At 38.4% G+C, this 19,365-nt stretch overlaps 1 protein-coding gene across 10 annotated transcripts in view; it reads right to left on the reverse strand.

The window, feature by feature from the left end:
• ZMYND8 (zinc finger MYND-type containing 8) overlaps positions 1-19,365 on the reverse strand; it is an 84,380-nt gene that overhangs the window by 53,280 nt on the left and 11,735 nt on the right. For 4 of the 10 annotated variants that reach the window (XM_087749443.1, XM_087749437.1, XM_087749444.1 and 1 more), the window contains exons 1-2: positions 10,917-11,150; positions 1,029-1,099 (exon numbers count right to left, since the gene is read on the reverse strand). In XM_087749443.1, coding sequence (XP_087605569.1) covers positions 1,029-1,099; positions 10,917-10,930 — 85 coding nt within the window. In that variant the 5' untranslated portion in view covers positions 10,931-11,150. Of the gene's footprint in view, positions 1-1,028; positions 1,100-6,006; positions 6,070-8,217; positions 8,403-9,830; positions 9,963-10,512; positions 10,697-10,916; positions 11,151-11,559; positions 11,710-19,365 lie in introns of those variants that run through there. The other 6 variants (XM_087749435.1, XM_087749439.1, XM_087749440.1 and 3 more) reach the window with 6 other exon arrangements.

Here is a 19,365-nt window from a genome sequence, read left to right on the forward strand (position 1 = left end):
TAACCGAAACAAGAAACTTACAAATAAGACCTAAATGCAATTTTATAACCGTGTTATCTACCCAAGCTACCTCATCAAAAACCAAAGGAATGCAGATGATCTGTGCCATGCTTTCAAGCCAATTACATCTGCACATTCAGAGCTGACCCCTGTAGAAGGAACGTGAAGAGTAAGTGGGTATGTGCCAGAATTTAAAACGGATGGTAGTAACCACTGCTGCCATTTTACAGAAATGGCTTTCAAGTAAACTGAACTGCAAAGTCAGCTGCAAGCACAAAAGGAGATGGCCAGGCAGCTGGCGGTCGATTACAATGAACTGGAGTAAACAACTATGTGCAAGTGTTCTGAGTGAAGGGCATTTCTGTCCGCCCACTCCAAACGACAGTGGGAATATTTACACTGATATAGAAGGTTACATATTTGGCTTTCTTTATACCAAGAGATAACATCATTTGCCTGTAATAACTCATTCGTAGGGAAAACTCCACAAACCAGAAGGACAGAAATTCTCAGTCACCTGCATTTCCACCACCGAGTTTAATTCATGTCAGGGATAGATATGTAAATGCCCATGAAATACATACTGCTCAGGGGATGAATTTTTGTGGAAACAGAAGTGTCACTGTTCTTCCTTATTCTTAGGAAAATGAGGATTCATTACTGTAGGAAATACTACCTTATTATTACTACTACTACTACTATATTCTACATTGCAAATCAAAAAGTACTTTAAAGGAAGCCATGATAAGCGAGATGATACAAGTGGCTGATGTTTTTCCATCATTTAACCTTAGTTATTCATAAACCAGAAATAACAATGGAGTGTGTGCGTGGGGAGGTTTGACATATAATGAAAACCAAGCAAAAATTAAAACACTTTCTAACATACAATAGTCATCGTAAAAAATACAATGAGTCTTGAGTCTTCACTCGAGAGCAGCTTCATGGTAGATTACACAGTTTCACTATCCTGATTTACAAATATTTGTATGTTGTAGACCACAGATGAAATATTCCTTCTTACTCACCTTTGGATCGAGTGGAGATATCCATCCCCTCCACCACCTCCTGCTCTGCCTTTATTTCCTCTTCAGCCAAACTGCAGGATTCAAAAAGGTGAATTAGAATAGTTATAGATTATATTATTCCCATGCCTAACTTAATGTACAGAAGTTCAACATAACACTGTCAAATACAACTATATTAAAATTTCTGATGAAATGAAAGGTCTGCTGTTTGCCAGAGTATACACTGACCAAAACATGGAGAAAAACAATCCAAGTACATGTGTATGCTGCATGTTACCAATTACAAAGGTTACATGGCAACATTTTCATACTAATAAAAGTCTTGTAATATGTACTGAAGATTATGTCTCTGTATGTATAAATTGGGCATGACAGACAAACAGGAATTCTGTTCCTTGTAGCTCCTAATCTAAGGCCTCTATAAACTGTGTGGACAGATGCCTGCTAACATTTAAACACTCACCAGCATCAGTGAACAGAGTAGCTGAAGTAACAGATTTAGCAACACACAACAGCTTGCAAAATCAGAAGGTAACATGCAATTTTTAAAACTATTAAATAAATAATTTCAAAGATCTTGAAACTAGACTATATAACAGAAAACTGAGTATTTATAATTTATAGGCAATACAATTCCACCAATTATTAACTATAATAAATAGTAAACAGAACAGAGTTGTTACTATCATTCAACCATTCAGTCTTACATAGACAGTTTTAATTCACTCCAGGCAGGATTAAATGACTAAATAGATGGCAAACTATATCTGACTTGCTGATATTCTGCTTTCTTATGGTGATGCCATTCAAGAAAATAACTCGATGAATTTGGCTAGTTAGGTCAGTTTGGGGAAGGAAGGTGGAAGGGAGAGGAAAAAAGAACTAGAATGAATATTGAGTTACACACCATTTTTTGAGATCTGACTATCGTAGATGAAAGATAAAAGAAAATATATGATGTTGAAGCAAGCCCAAATTCAAAATGATAGACAAATGAGGTTATGGTGCCTGAAGCAGGTATCAGAGTTGTCCATTAACATCACCAGAGCACAACAGCCAAGTAGGATGTAGATCTTCTCCTCTGTAGTGACAACTTACTGCCTAGTGTGTTCATGTAAATTGTTGCTGATACCAGTTTACATTGATATGGCAGACTGTGGACTTCTGCTGATTCCACTCAGCCATCCCAGCTCTAGGGACAGCTACTTCTACCACAGAGGCCGAGCGGACAGCTAGAGACCTTTGCTTTAGCCACTCTGGTTAAATCTGCCGGAGAGAGCTAATGAGAGCTCGGAAAGAACACTGAGGACTTAGTTACATTTACATTAGAGAAACTCTTCAGCCTGACAAACAGTTTATATTAGCAGGAGTTTTGTTACTGGTATAAGTTAAAACATTTTCCTAAACAAAGTAAAAGTTACCAGCAGAAGGACTTTTTATTCCGGTATTTTAACCAACTATCAGCTACCAGGGGGCTGGGTTGCAATTCCTTTCACACTTCTAAACAGGACAGTTATGTCAGCAAAAATTTTAAATACAAATTAACCAATCTCAATGTACAGAAGACCCAAAGCTGAGAAGATCTGTGAACTCCAGAAACCATTATTCTTTACTTGACATTTGTACATAGCAATAATTTACAAATTAAGCTCTTTAAAGTCATAAAACACTGAAGAGAAGTTCTATTCCACCAGCATCCAAATCTCCCAGCTCATGGACTACACTGTTAATTTCAGTAGCAAGGAAAGGCACCCATGTGAACAGAATTATGGTAAATGTGTAGCACAGTTGACCATTGCACAATGCTTCTCAGATTTATTTTGCATGGGCAGATTAACATAGTTGACCGTACTACAATGCTCACGGATTTACTATGCATGGGCAGATCAATTACGCTGCACATTTGTTACAGCCTTTCCCAGCCGACCTCCAGCGAAGAGGAGCTGGCAGTGTGCTGCAGACACCAAAACACTGCGTGCACCACTTGCCTCTGCCCATTCTCTTTCCTAAGCAATGGGAAAGGATGGGCTCCTGGCATGGGTTCATTGTTCTCTTCCCATGTTGCATTGTTTTTTCCTTCCCCTCCCCCCTCATAAAATCCTATTTCAATATCACCAAACTGTAACAAAACCCATATTTTTAAGACATCGTGTATACATGATTAATAATGCACACAGGTAAATATGTAATTCATCGAGTTATTTTTGATATTTAAGTAATTTGGCAGTACACATTACCTGGTTTTAAAATACAGATCCAGTTTCAGCCACAGACTAGGACATACAAGTCTTTGAGAGACTCAGGTTGAAATCTTAAGATCATTTTACACAGGTTGCTACTAAAAGGAATGGTTTCCCCAATCCCTAACCTCATGTTCCAGAAATCACGTTCGTTTTAACCAAATCAGGTCTGTGATCTAGCTCACGGTGCAGCTGGATGTGCACAGAAGAGGAAATGGGAGTGTACCACATGTGGGGAAGCGGGGAAAAGAGTAATAGCCTTTTAGCAGCCGCTCGCGTTTAAGTTACATTAAAGCAATCATAACATTCCAGACTCATCCAAACCAATCGGGTGCCATTTTGTTCAAATCACAACTTCTGGGGAACATGATACAACAAGAAAGATACAGTAGTTGCTACAAGTCAGTATTAAAAGACACAGAGTCGAGAAAAGGGTGACAGATCAATCCAGCAACACAGCAGCAGGACCTGCTCCCACATCCCTGGCCACAGCAGCAGGGAAGCGACAGAGCCGGCCCAGGATGCTCCACACCTGTGGGCCCGGGCCCAGCACAGCTCAGGACCCCTACGCATTAGTTACAGCACAGGAGGTTTCTTCAGCTCTAAATCTGTCTCTCCCTACCTAATGAGTTTAATTTAGGAAATTCAGCCAGCTTCCTCCACCACCTTTTTGAGTGTTCTTTCAACAGATCTATAGAGACAAGAAAAACCTTCCTCATAAGCGGTTCCCAGACGAACAAAGTATCTTAACCTGACACATCTCGGATACACCACATAAAAGATGCCTGAAGACAGCTTTCCCAAAGATTCGAAGTGTAAACGAACAGTCAAAAATGCATTGGCCACTTGACGCAAAGGTTCTTCATTTTTCTTCGCAATGGTATACATCCTATACGCTCATATGTTCACTGTGCGTCACCCACAACTAAAACAAAATTCGGCAATTATCTACTATACTATGAAAACTGAGCCGTAGAGGAACAGATTGCATCCCCATATTCTCTACTATAATTAATCTCGCTCAATCTTTTAAGGGCACAAACATTTAAGTATGTAAGAATATCACTGAGATAGTTCCGAAAAAAAAAAAATAAAAATGTTGGGGGGGCGGGGGGGAAACAGTTAAATAAGCACATTAAACATAGCTATAAAAGATACTTAAAATTCACAGCTCTTCAGAAGCATCTCCCATTGTTTTATTTGCTGTAATGTATTATGACTTGCACAACATGACATTGTTTGAATGGTGGAAGTGATGATTGTAGTGGTAATCTTTAAGACTCAAGTTTGTAAATACATGCTAGCAATTCACAGCAAGTTTGCAGTAACTTTTCGAAAGCTGACAGATCTTTTCACCTTTGCACCTTCCATCAATACAGGCAATATTCTGAAAATGTTTTATAAAGCACAAACTTCCAAATGCAGAAATTTCATTAGCAAAAGATTTCAAATTAAATGATTCAAGAAAAACAGGTCCTTAATGACAGGTACCACAACAAAATAAAAAGAAAATTAAAACCAGCAGCAAAATAATTATAAACAAACATCTAGTTCTCTGGAAACAATAACTGTGTGATCAAGTAGACTATTCTAGAGAGTTTTATTTTGAGAATTCATTTTTGCAGGGCTTAGAGCTGTTATTTCAGATAGCATGCATTCCTATCATGCATGTGTACTATGAATGCGATGCTCTGAGGTTGCAGATCAGAAATGATACCGGTATATACTCTATTAAGTACCTAGATGAATACAATAAATACCTTATGTCATTCTGAAAGCTACTCTTATTTCCTCGTTAAGATGAATGAACACAAAGGAACATATTTTAAGAACACAACTGAAATTTAAGCTTTGCCAGTTTCACTGTCAATTGACTAGAACACCAATTAATCATTTAAAACTTCCCTACTTGTATTGACAAAACTTACAAAAAAAAAAAAAAAAAAGAAGAAGAAGAAATTGTTTTCTAAAATGTTAAACTAATTTGTTTCATACAAATTATTTTAACATGTCTGAATGAGGGGAGAAGGGGTGGAGGTTATTCCTTTGGGGATAGTCGAGGACAGAAAGAAAAAAAATAAGGATTGCAAACATACAAGATTTATTGATACCTAGGTAAAAACGCAAAAAGAACTTAGCTGCCGAATTTTTAAATATGTTCTCTACTAAACTGAAGAGAGGGTGGGTTTTTTTAATATGAAATTCAGTTTTTCAAATTTCAGACCAGTAAATAAAATACTGACTTTTCTGTTTAGGAAAATCATTCCTGAACCAGTAGTAGTACTTACCTGGAAAAAATGTATATATACAAAAATATTTAAAGCTGCTCTAACCTATATTAACTACAAAGAGCAATTTAAAGTTGCAGATGAACTACTGCACCTTGACATTTAACCAAGAAAAACTGACAGACATGGAAAACCACTCGAAACAGCTAATGCCCACATACACAATCTAGATCTACATTAGGGAATAAACACATTAATTTAAAATCAAGAACTATATATTTATGGAATTCATTTTTCCTTTTAATCAATAGAAAACAAAACAAAAAACTGATTTAAGACTATAAGCACTAAAACTGAATTTCATCCTTAAGATAATTCCTGCCTCTCCTATATCACATTTGTGAGTAGCAATTCTAAATAATGATTTCAAAAAACTGCATTCAATAAAAATTTGAAAAAAATATTTGCATGCCATTGCTGAATAAATAGCAGCTTTGTATAAGCACTCACCTATAACAGTCTCTTACTCATCGGTAGCTATGCTATTTATGCAGGATTCTTAAAATGGCGTCTGACAGCACTGCACTGCCTCATTCCTGTACTGTAGCTAAAATGGTAGCAGTTTATTCAATAACAGTATCTCTTGTTTAAACAGCAGTCCTATATTCAAAGCAAGCATCTAAATATCAGAAATGGTAAAGTATGACAAAAGGACACCTGACATCCAAATGTTTAACTAAAAAGGCACAAGATAGGGAGTTTTGTGAAGTCACAGGTTACTAAGGAAATCACTCAATTTTAGATTCACTCTCCAGTTTGAGCGCCTCATATTTTATGTTTCCTTTTGCAGAATTCCCTGCAAAATGCTCAGTTTGTATTAAGCAATTAACATACACAAAATGCTTGTTCAGATATCTATATACAGCAATGTTTAAGCTAGTTACCTCTGATAACAAGCAAAGTAAACATATGTATATCTAATTTAAGGAACATATAGGTTCTTTTTAAAACCTTATTCTTATTCAGTGTGCATTCAAAATAGCTCCAGAAAAGAGAAAATTAGGGGAGGGAGGGAGATCCTTGGTGTCATACCGTCTTCTTTAAGACTATAAACTATAGAGCTGAGGCCCAAGCAAGGCAACCAGAATAGCTATAGATTTCAGATGCTAAAAACACAATTTGAGAACAATCATCTTTGAAAGTAAAGGTTTATACTGGCTTAACATCCTGCTACAGCATAGTTTTAATCACAGTATGAAACACAGATGCTATGACAGCTGGCAATAAAGGGTTAATGTACGAATGACAGACAACTTCTATCAAATAAATAAAACTCAGTTCCTATGTAGCTATTTCTAAATTAGACTTTAACCAATGAATACAAGACATGTTTATTAATAAATGTATTTAAAATACTTTCTAAATACAATTTAAAGGGCCAAGCTTGATGGCCTAGGACAACGGTTGTCAGTAGCTGGTTTGCAGACCCCTCAAAGCCAAGGTACTACTACTGAGGGGTTTGCAGACGATAAGTAAATGAAATCTAGTCTAACAGGCTTAAATTCACTCTAATGGGATTCATGTGCCCATGGGAAAAATATTAGGGATCCACAAATAACAAAACCTGAAAATTGCTGTCTATTACGTTCTACATGGGCAAAGGTTATGTTCAACTTCAAGATATTTAAGAGATTCAAATTAATACCCTGAATTCCAGACAGAGAAGAGGAGAGCTTTTACTGAGATTTATCACCCTTTAACCAATTATGCTGGAGTGGCACCATTACTATGGAAAACTGATCATGACCTATCACTTTTCACCTACTGGATCCACATGGCCAATACACCTGAAAACAAAGCAAAAAGGGGAAAAAAAAAAAAGGAAAAAACAAGCAAAAACCCAAGCAAAAGTGATATCACAAAATGGCAGACAGCTCAGGAAGATGAGCTAATCAAAGTCTGTGGACACTGATATAAAGGGCTAAATTTGTAATGTAATCCACCTATTTACGATTTTTGAGCATGAAGGTCCTTTTATTACATGCTTCCTTAGTAGCAATGTAGGTTTCCCCCTACATTTTAATACTCCTGCCTGATGTGAGGGGGGGGCAATGTCACATTTGGAGTGGTTTATACTCTGCATTTTTTTCATTCTCAGTATGTTAAGTAGTGTCATTTGTTTAAAGAAATCACTTAGTTTTTTGCTAGCACTATTTAGCTTCCAACTAAAACAGTTTGCCTGCAAAGAATGAGAGGGGCATGTAGCTTTTAAAAAGCTACTGTTTTCATCATAATTTATAATCCCGATCACTCCTTTGTTTTTCCCCCACTGCATTCTTTGTCCAGCTAATTACAAAAGTAACTGGATGTTGGCACTAAATAATAATGGCTAATCATATTCATCCTGGGCAATTCAAATTACTCTTTAGTAGCCAGAAAACTTAAAGTGCAATTATATGATTAACTGCTAGTTACATTAGAATAATGGCCATTTGCTACAAGCTGAATAAACCTCAGCTACATTGCTTCATACATGTCCTGTCTAACTGCGATATTAACAAGATCCAGTCCTGTAAAATCTTGGGTAGAAAGAATACATGCTTTTTCCCAGCGTCTATCACTTAAACAAAACCCCACATTCCATCTGTCCTGAACAGCAGAAAAAACGGCACAGAGTGCTTCTTATTATGCAATCTATGAAAGTGAGTGATAACATCATACCTTGACAAAGCACCAAAAATATATGAAATTCTTCAGCTTGGCTGAATTTGCTTTACTTAGATGGAACAAAGATGGTAGAAATTTCCAGAAGGCCTTTCTCAGTCTTGCCACTGCAATTGTCAATCTTTAACCTACCCTCTGCTTCTATTGGTTCAAGTGCTCCATGGCGCAGCGCGATTGGGCTGATCTGTAAAACAACACTGCTGTCTCTACCTTGCCTCAGACATCTTGCTGCAATGCAGACATTTATTTTTTGTGAACTATAAAAGAATTATATTTGAGTGATTAAAAATAGTGAACTTTAACAGACTCACGATGCTATGTTTCATTACATGCACAAGGGCAGCTTATACAAATATGCTTCACTGTCAGCAGTGTGTCTGGAGGTGCAGATTTGAAACAGATCCTAGTTTAACAAAACCTGTGGGAGCCATTTTAATACAAGCTTTCTGATTGCAGATCACTTACTCCTGCTTCCTCATATTAAACAAATATTATGTTGTGCACTATTTAAGACTGAAAGTAAACTGCTAATGTGTATAAACTACTGCTAGGAAAATTATGTCCAAATGCAATTTCTGTTTTTAGCAACCGAAGAACAAAAACCAGAATAACTTCTTAGCTGTGTTAGCACTTTTATGTATGCTGAAAAATGCATTAAAATTGCATACAAAAACGCTATCACATGAAACTCGGTGGTACAACCCAGCAGTGTTTCAGGTTGCAAACTGAACTAGACATTCTTATAATCTAATCCTTGAAGCGCGGGGGGGGGGTGGGGGTGGGGGGGGGCTGTTAAGCAAAGTGAGATATTCAAAGTAAGATCCTCATACCGGCAAACAAGTAACCAGAGGTAAATTGCTACGTTACAGAATGTTGTCAAATACATGGCAACCTTCTACAAAAGTTAGCATGTAACTGTATCTCGGTGCAGTCATTTGCAAAGCTAGCTTAGCTCTAAGTTCTTTCCTAAAATCATGAATGTGTGTGGACTGTTAAAACAAGTGCAAAAAATATATTAAAAGCACAAAAGAGCATCCTTCCTCTGCTTTTGTAACAATACTGGTGATCACTGAAAAACAGCTTGTTAAAACAAGCATGCAAGCGCCACAATCAAAATCTTAATAAAGGGCATAAAATGTTCTAAATTAGTTATAAATCACGCAAGTTTGTCTGAGATTATACTTTGCATAGTATCAGAAACATATGCTCATTAAGCATTATTTACTTTACTTCATAAGGTCACTCCATTGCTGAGTACTAGCACTTTCATCACACCTCAAAAGCCTAAGGAACAACAAAAATGCGCTTTACCCCACAAACATGGTAATTAATGATCTATGAACAAACAGCAAGTAGAATATTTTTCACTGGCCTGAGGTAAACAGGAAGTATAAGCTTCAAACTTTAGAGGCAAATTATCAAAAAACCAGTGCATTCAGATTGGAACAGTTTACAAGTACAAGTCCCTTAAAATGGACGCTAAGCAAATCTGATTTTTTATATGACTAACCACTAACACTACTTCATCTACTGGACTAACTGACCCAGTAAAAGCAAAATGTTTGGAAAACTATTAAAAATGTTCAGAGAGTAGCATGCTGCTTACTTACCAACTGTTCAAGCACCCATCTCATTTTTCCAGTTAAGAAGATACAACAGGCTGGCACATTTGGGAATTGATCAAAAAGGAATTTCTTGAAATAATTACGTAGCATTAAACCAAAAGTTAAAAAAAAAAAAGGAGGGGGGGGAAAAACCAAGAACGAACAACATGTACTCCTGTCATGAACCACACATGATTTTATATCCTCTGGACTCCACAACACAGAACTGTGGCTGATACAGGGTAAAACAAAAAGGCACAGATAAAAGGTACATTAGTTTATTTGAACTATGTAAAACAAGAAAGCTAACAGTTCAAAAACATTTTCCATATAGAATCAGATCTGTAAACAGATGTACTGCTGCATTTTATTGAGCAGCAACCCCTTTCCAAAATCTGCAGCATAAAAACTCCCTTTTAAAGGAACAAAATATTAACCATACATTGTCCCTCAGAAAGAGAAACACGTTGTATTAATTACTCCTGCAAGAAAAAAGGTTCAATAATCATTTTAAGTTAAGATAAGCTGCATAAAAAACATGATGCAACAGCACACCACCACCTAGGCCCAATATCTACAATCTGCCATTAGCACTTTTTGCTGATGTCTAGGTTTTTAAAAATCCCATATTTTCTCAGAGATAACTTATCTTAGCTGTTCCATTCACTGTTTAGAAAGGTAAACTTGCCTGTTCTTCTGTCTGCCATTATCCCTGCTTGACTCCCTGTAGGGCAGTTAAATGCATCTGCTCCCTAGCTTCCATTTTCTCTTCAGCAGGCATGTGACACAACAGACAATAGTGCTGGCAAACTGCTCAGAGAGAGAAAGCTTCTTTGGAATACCAGGATCTTGATAAACTCTAAAAACACCATCCTCCTGTGAAGAAGTAGGTATGCCAAGGTTTTGCCAGTCTGCAAAATAAAGCTGTGGCTAATGGCTACTAACCATGTGACCCAAGAAAGCAAATTTAAACAGTTCCAACTTAATAAAGTGCTGTGGTGTGAGTTTTGCACAACAAATCACAGAGAATCACACTCTCAACCCACAACTCATAGGTCTTAGAGAAAAAAAAATGTAAAAAGTAAGGCTTACCTCTGTGGATGCATTGTTAACACAGTGTTATGTCAATACTTATAAAACATGGAGGACAGGCTCTCAGTACTCAGGCAGAAAGGGCTTGGCACTTCAGCTTGATGATCTGTCTTCCTAATGAAAGCTAATCCCGGATTGGCTACTTTGGTAAATCTGAATGTAAAGCTTCAGGGGATTGGCTGAAACACTTCCTGAGCGATTATCTTTGTGCGGCTCTGGCAAGCAGGAGCCATCCTGTGCAGAGAGAAGAGAGGCTAAGCTAGGCCCGGGTCAGCACCAGAAACTGGAAAAGAAACCCCAAACGTCCGCTCCCCGTATAAAACACACAGATTTGCAAGCAGGGGGAAGTGGTCGCAAACTGCCTGCCCGAGCAGATGTGTCTCCACATGCCATTACTGAAGGCGTTTGGGTATTTTAAACCTGAAGGAGGAGGAGTTCACCCAGGTCACAAAAGCTATTCTTCATAAACAAAAAGCTAAGTTCACTTTGCTGGTGTTCTGCGGTGTGTTGCACGGAGAAAGCGAGGCCACGGAAGGAGAGCAAAACGTACCGAAAGTGAACACACGCAGGAGGGACTGAGATTAATAACTGGAAATTCTGAGAGAATTCTGCTATTGCAGAATTTAAATATATTAACACCTACCATAGCAACCATTACCGGCAGCGGGATTTCTTTAGACACTATGGCAAGCCGAGCCTTAAATAGGAAAAAGCTTCACGTCTCGTTTCCACAAGAAGCACCGTACGCCCGAAGTTGCCTCACGGCGGGGGGCTGCCGCCGCTCAGCGCGCAAAGCCGCCGCAGAGCACGGCCACGAGCGGCGGCGGCAGCGCGGCCGCCGCGCGCCCGCTCCCGCGGCCCCAGCGCCCCGCGCCGCCGCTTCCCGCCCGTTAACCCTGTCGGCCGCGGTGCAGGCCCCGGCAGGGCAGGGGCTTCTCTACGTGGCAGGTTACCCGTCTGCTTTCGCACAAATATTCACGTAGCTTTTCAGGTTTTTGTGCTTTGCCTTTTAGTAAGATCCTGCAAACGGAACAAAACGCGAAAACGGCAGCCAGTTTGATCTTGGGCCAGCTCCCAAGCATTGGATTCAGAAATGTGATTCAGTTCTCTTCCCTAACGCAGAGAAAGTGGGAGGATGTATCGCTATGCCAGGAAGGAAGGAAGTCTTCCCTCCAGATGAAGATTTTAAAGGTCAAATCTTTAGAAAGGCCCCAACAAGCCTTCACATTTTTGTTCAAAATTTTGCATCTGTATTAGGTAGCTAGGCATTATCATTCCATAGTCACCAACAAATTACAATGGAAACCGTAGATGAAAAGGTGATTCTGAAGCATATTGCATGTTATCAAAGGATTATTTATTAACAACAACAAAAAAAAAGGAGTTGTAGAGGGAAGGGTTTAATATTAAAACAAGAATTAGTAAATAAAGCAAAACAAACATTCTTCGAATACAGCATGCAAGATCTAGGATTGTGCAAAACCGATTACAGAAAACCCTCTCCCATAAATCAAGGCCAGTTGCAAACAGAATATGCACTTCACTCGACATCTACTCCATTGCTAATGATCTCAGAAGCAATCACCACAAATAAAACCAATGCCCTCCCTCAGCTCCAACCAGCGCCCTGCACGATATAACTACTTCAGCACACAGACCTCTCTGCTTGCAAGCTGACGTGACTCATAACTATGCAACTCAGTAAAATTAACAATTCTACTCCGCATTGTCCCATACTGCATTCAGATTATTTCTTGAGATATCATTGTCGCAGGAAAACTGCCAAAACATCCTATCACTGTGCTTACATTTTTTGTGTTCCTGCGTTTTAGGCTGCAAGAGCGGATTAACAGCCAGGGTATAAATTCTCATCTCATAAGTAATTCTGGAGTCCCTGCTGGAAGCATTTTCCCTTTTTAGCTTTGGCAATGTTTTTCAGGGCAGGGAGCAGGAAGGCTCATGGATTACACTGGCAGTTTGTTCTGTTTTACAAATGTAGCAGGAACTAGAGAGAGTGCTGCTATAAAGGGAATGGTACAGCCCACTACAGCAGCAAGAACACACTGGAAATGCATGACATTCAAGTGCATACTTGCATCAGTTTTAACAGTTCAAACCATTCAAGATAAGTTTCTTTTTAATTGCACACCTAAAGGCCTATGCCTCTCGGAGAGATCACCCCCCAACACATAAACATCCGAATTTTGATTCCTGCATGCAGTACCTGTGAGGACTGTCAGCCATTAACATTTATGCTCATTCATTGGCTGCTCTGATATTATTCTATTTAAAAAAAAAAAAAATCCTCACCACTATAAGTATAGCAAGGGAGCAAACGTAAATACACTGAATTTGTCAATGCTTTGTGCTAACCAAGACCCGACTCCGGGAATGCAGCAATGCTGATGGTGGCTGGGAACACTGCCAACCTGACACACTTGGACTTATCAGAGAGAATCAGCATGCAGCAGATAGGCAGAAGCAGAAGCAGCCTTAGAAAAGGCCTAAGGTCTTAGCCTCTTGATTCAAGGAAATGGTGGCCCAAATGGGAAAGAAAAATTTACAAGCCTTCAGTCATTAGCAAGAACAAAACCCTACAAAGTATATCAGACGGAACAGAGCATTTGTACTCGGCCACCAGGCTACTCTGCTAGAGTAGACGAAAGAATTCTGCCAGGAATCAGAAAGTGAAAGCTTGACATATCTTTCTCTTTATGTTCTTGTCCATACACATATTTTGCAACAGGAGGTACAAGTCTGGTATAACGACACACAGGCGCATCTGGAAAACTCAGAAGATTTTGTCTGTTAAGTCACAACGATTACATGTCCTACTGCAGCTTGACCAATTCTTTTACATAGGAGTGGTGAATTTTTTGGAGGGGGAAGGGAAAGAAAGGTAAAGAAAACAAAGAAGAGAGACAGGGGAAGCTAAAAGCTTTGTTAAAGCAGAAGAGAGGGCGGAGAGATTAGATTAGCTTGTATTTGTCCTTTTCAATGCGGTGGAGATGTTAAGGGAAAACAGGGCTGAGGCAGGAGAAAAAAAAGGCTAAAGAGAGAAACCAAAGGAAAGATGAAAAGCATGAATTCAGTCAAAAGGAAATTAAAAGACAACAAAATTAGAAGTGCAACCTACTATATTTAGAGTTCTTTGCAAAGAACTCTGCCCGCTGTGCAGAACCTCCAGAAAGCATGCACATCAAGCACCACAGTGCTGTAAGGGACTGCACTACTTAACAGATACTGACAGCCTGAAAATTAAACAAATATCAGTAAGAAGAGATTTGTCTATATGACAGAAACAGGGGTTTGGATATGTACCCCTATAGGGGGTTAATCATCACTGACAGAGAGGGAACAGTAGATGATGGACAAAAGATGGAGCTTTAAAAATAACGTTTTGAACAGATACACAAAAGCAAAGGGGGAATCTCATATTTTCCAAGGATAATAATAATTTAAAACAAAAAACCAAACCAAACCAACCAAGGGAAAGTAGTTGCATTAAGGGCTTGTAGCTTGGTCCTGGATTTCCAAGTCATTGACTGGCAACCCTAATTTCTAGAATAAGAATACGAAACATTGTAACTCAGTGTTTTTCCTCTTAAGAGTTTCTTCCACCTTTTCCCCTTTATCCTGAATCTGCCAAAGTATCAGGAACTCCTAAAAGACAGGAAGATAAGACTGCCATCTGATACAGAATCCAACAGTAAATGTCTATAAAGGCAATTCCTGAGTTTTTAAAAGTAGGCTGGATGCCAAAGTTAGCGACCTGCCTAAGAAGGCTGGTAATTTTGTAAACAATCAGAAACTACTGGAGAATATGATTATGCCAAGCAGGTAGCTGATTTGCCCATAAGCTTAAAAGGCTTTGTGGCCAGCTGCGTGCACGCATTTCTCCTTCTGAGCAATATCTTTGAATACTTTTGGTTTACATTACTTGTTCCGCATCACAATGGGCGCTCATTGTCTGCAGATTAAAAAGCTGATTTTGATTGTAATACACGCTGACTATCTGGTGCATTATGAAAGTTTCTCTTGACAGCCATTTTTAGTATGCTATGCAACGGCCTCACGTACATTTCCTTCTAAAGGAAATCTCCATTCGTGTTCAATCATCTGCCCAAAATACCTGGAAAAAAAAAAGCACCCTTGAGCCCTTTTCTTCAGGAGCTGTAGCTTTTTAAAAGAGGTGCTACAGCCTATGTTATCTTAAGGCATAAGCCCATATATTTCATCCCTTTCACCCCCAGTCTGAACCAGTCTCTCCAAGATTTAACAGCTGGGAGGTGGGCTGTTGGCTATCCTGTATAAAATGGGATTTTCATTATTATATATTTAAATTATATGCTCTATATTAGAAGCCTAATAGATATAATTTGTTTCATATTTCATACGCAGCCGAATGCTTTTTCGGTTACCTGGAAAGCAGCTGTGAGACACATGCAGATACACTGCATGTCAGACCTAAAGCGCATACACCATGCAGCTGAAGTGCATCTGTGCAGCAAGCGGATTTACCGTGCCTGCTCTGTGATAACACGGTAATGAGTCCAACTCACCGCACACGCAAGGTCTGTGGCTACGGGAATGTAGATACCCTGCATGAGAACTAGGTACAAAACCCTGAAAGAAGGCTGCGTTTCACCAGGGGATTGTAACGCCCAGGTGTGAGACACCCTGCAGACAGCGCGTCTGACATCAAGGTCCTTCCCAGGAAAAGAGAAGAAAGTCACTACTGTTAGGGAGGAATTATTTAGGACCAAGTCTGGATAATGCTAAACTCTAGTCCTATTGCTATGCTTTCTTTTTCTCATCTGATCTTTTCACACTCAGGAATCACTTGGTTAACAGTAATGATATGCATGACTTTTTTTTTTTTTTTTTTTTTAATAAAAGCTGATTATCTCACAGAAGACTCCACCAGCTAAAGCTCATAACAAACATGTAAAGTGATGGAATTACAAACATACTGTTATTACAGTGATTTTTACTCTCTCCTAGGCTTATATCTTATCACAAGCCACTGCAGATTTAGACTATATCACTCTCACTTTACCTCTTTCCTGCCCCTCCACACACTAAATTTGCAGTTTGGCTTCAGCTTTAAGGTCTGCATATTCACACCTTTCTCCTCCCTATCTGCTATTCCAATTGCTGTATTTATCTCATTTTTGTGGTTTGCCTCTCACCAGCAAAAAGTCCTTCTTTCTTTTTCCACCACAAATCTGCAGTAAAATCACTTTCACAAAGACTTAACCCATAGTTTCACCAACTTTTTTTTAAGTTTTGTTTTTTGTTTTTTGTTTTTTGTTTTTTTTTTTAAATCAGACGTACTAGCTGAAGCATCTCACCATTCCTTCCAGCCAAAGCACTCAGCTCAGTCACACTTCTAGCAGAACTCTTTGTATGGTTACACAGAGAACAGATCAGTGAATCAAATATTTACAGTGTTAAATTTAACCCAGGAAAGGCACCAGTTCACAACAGTTCACAACACTGCTGCCATGACAATTGTAGTGGCATGACTGAGAGCAGCAGTGAGCAGCTCAAGATAATTTACACAATCGCTACCACTGAAAGTAATTTTTGCGAAACTACGCGATCAAGATCTGCATCCATATTTTCACCGGATTTGTGTTATTAACTATGTTTTCTTCACACCCAAATGACACTGTAGATCTGTCCTTGTCTCTTCAACCTTATGAAAGGGCAGGACGAAAGAAAGCCTTTGAAATATAATCATGTCTCTGAAAAGAAGCAACAGGTTTTCCAGCTGTGGCTTTGTCTTCTGAAACCAGGTTAAAGACACACCCATAATTAGCACACATTTCACTCACATTAACTAACAACTGCATAGACTGTTGAATTTATTTTAGCACCTTTACAGATTATTATTTTTCATGCACTGTTGGACTTACAGATGATGTTTACTAAGCCCTCCTTATCAGGTGACAGAAATAAGGACACTCCTGAGCTAATGCCACCGTAAAGTTGTTTCCAAAAGGCAGGCTTACTGTAAAGAAGCATGCTGTATTTACTCTACTTGCCAATAATATAATAAAATCCAAGTGTGTTAATTAGGTGCACAAATAAATCTTAACTATGTGACTAGTCTGAAAGCTTTTTTATTAAATGAACTTCAATACTTTTTTTCTGAAGCCACAATACCCTCATATGCCATAGAGCGGACAGATGTCAGAGTTTAGGGGATTCAAAAGTGAAGCTGGATGCAACATTTCAACCACATAAGGAGGAACAGAACAAAAGTATAGGGGAAATAAATATATTTCTGTGTTGAAGCTACTATAGGTCCAAAAAGAACTCAAGCACAAACGTCAATTTCCCCTTTTATAAAGCATTATTCTGACTTCTTGTATAAGAGTGTTGCTCAATCCTGGCTTTTAAAGACATGTTGGAATATAACATTCCAGGCAATACAACGCATACTGAAAACAAGTCGTGATGTTCCCCTGCATTTCAGAGTGTCATTAGTAATTCAGGAAATACCAAGGTATTTTGCAGAGGAGGAAAAAATTCTGCAAATATTTCTTAAGCAACTCTATGCAACATCCATTCACAGGCGGAGGATAAAATTAGTACTGTGATCCTTGTTTTACTGTCTTTCTCTCGATCTCTCAGCTGTATTTCTCTTAAAATCGCTCAGATTCTAATCCTGCAATTTGCCCATTTTTAATTTCTTCTGTGCATTCAGATAACTGCTTGTTCTTTCAAGGGATGTGAGAATACTTTGGGAAAACAACCAATCCTGGACATTAGCACTGTGCAAACATTTTAACACAGCAGAAAAACATGATTCAGGGAAAAAAAAAAATTACTGGTTGTTACAATTCTGATTTACAGTGCATTTTTCTTCATCTTTATATGATGGCAGAAAAATATTTAAAATACAAAAGGAAAAACTATACCAACAATTCTAACTTTAGGATGCAAATCAAAATAATTTTTACGACCTAAATGAAACCTGACAAAAGAGCTGTTTGCAACTCACCCCACCAAAATACTCTAAAGTGGATAAAGATAATCAACTCCTTGACCACTATTGTAGTCCCATGCTTGTAAACCTGACAGAGAGATAAACACTGATTCACAAAGATGAAGAATATGCTTTATAAACTGCAAATTTACCAGACCAGAGACACTATCTGCACATGTATTTCGGGTCCAGCTCCTGAATAAGGCCTTAGCATTTCATTAAACAAGATGGTTAAGTTTTATATAAGACTCTATTGCCACTGAAAGGGGTACCATTATTACCAATCCCATTCCCAGCCACATATTCCCACTTCTTCCATTGCTCTGGATTTATTATTTGTAGAACCCTGCAGTGAGCCAGTTCAGTCTGCTCAATCAGCAGAAAACTAGATGCAATGGTGGGGTTAGGCTCTGCAGCCACAAAGAGGGGAAGGAGGGAGGGAGGGAGGTGACCCCTTTCAACAGCTCGGGGCAGTGAGATCAGTGCAAATTGTCTGGAGGTCCCACTTTTCCTCAAAGTCACTGCTACAAAAAGAAAACTACATACAAATATTGGCCAGTTCTCTGGACTTTCCATGTGTTGACTTCTTGATGCTTCTCACTCATCTACAGTGTTTTGGGTAAGATTAGTTCTTTGCATTCCTGTGAGCAAAATGAACCTTTTGGCACTTGGCCTGTTCTTTTTTTTTTTTTTTCTCTGCGAGAGTCTGTATTAAACTCAAAACAAAACCATAAAACACAAACCCCACAGTATATTTGCAGCAAACACTTGGGTTTATTTACACGTGTATGCATTTGTTTAGGAAAACTTAGCTCTTGATGGACGGATAGCATAGAATACCACCAGCATTTCAGATTGCACCCAAAAATTGATATTGACATTTTTTCTGACAGCCCAGAAAAGAACAAAGGGACTGAACAAATACTGATGAACAAATACTATGCTCTTTTTTAAGAACTGAGCAGCATGGCTGTGTAAGGCAGGGCTATCAGCGGAAAACTTGAAATGCAGCTGTCTGTATAATTTAAAATATAAAAAACTGGTTCTGTGTGACTCGTATAATAATTAAAAGTTCTCTTTAACATTGCTTCTATTTGCAAATATTTGTAAAGCAAATGTTGTAACAGGCAATTTCTAAATAGCAATTTCTTTGAAAGGTAAGGTTGTCATTCCTGCTCGTTCTTAGGATTTTTTTTTTAATTAAAAAAGTCATCTACATACATTTTTACATGATTTTGTTCTTCATGTTAAAATATCATGAAAGTTTACATAATTGTCCAACATTTAAATATTTCTATTTTGTATAGTTTTTAGAAACACTTGAAAACAATGTAAATTATTTACAGGAAAAACAAGTTCTAGTGCAGAACAACCAGGCTTGTCCTGTAACAAATTTCAAACCTGCAAGCTGTTCGGCATTTGTTGTCAAAGGACAGTTTCTAAGATTGGAGC

Source organism: Nipponia nippon, unplaced genomic scaffold, assembly GCF_047370975.1.
Source record: "Nipponia nippon isolate SJK-2023a ecotype South Korea unplaced genomic scaffold, ASM4737097v1 scaffold_13, whole genome shotgun sequence".
NCBI classification, from domain to species: Eukaryota; Metazoa; Chordata; class Aves; order Pelecaniformes; family Threskiornithidae; genus Nipponia; species Nipponia nippon.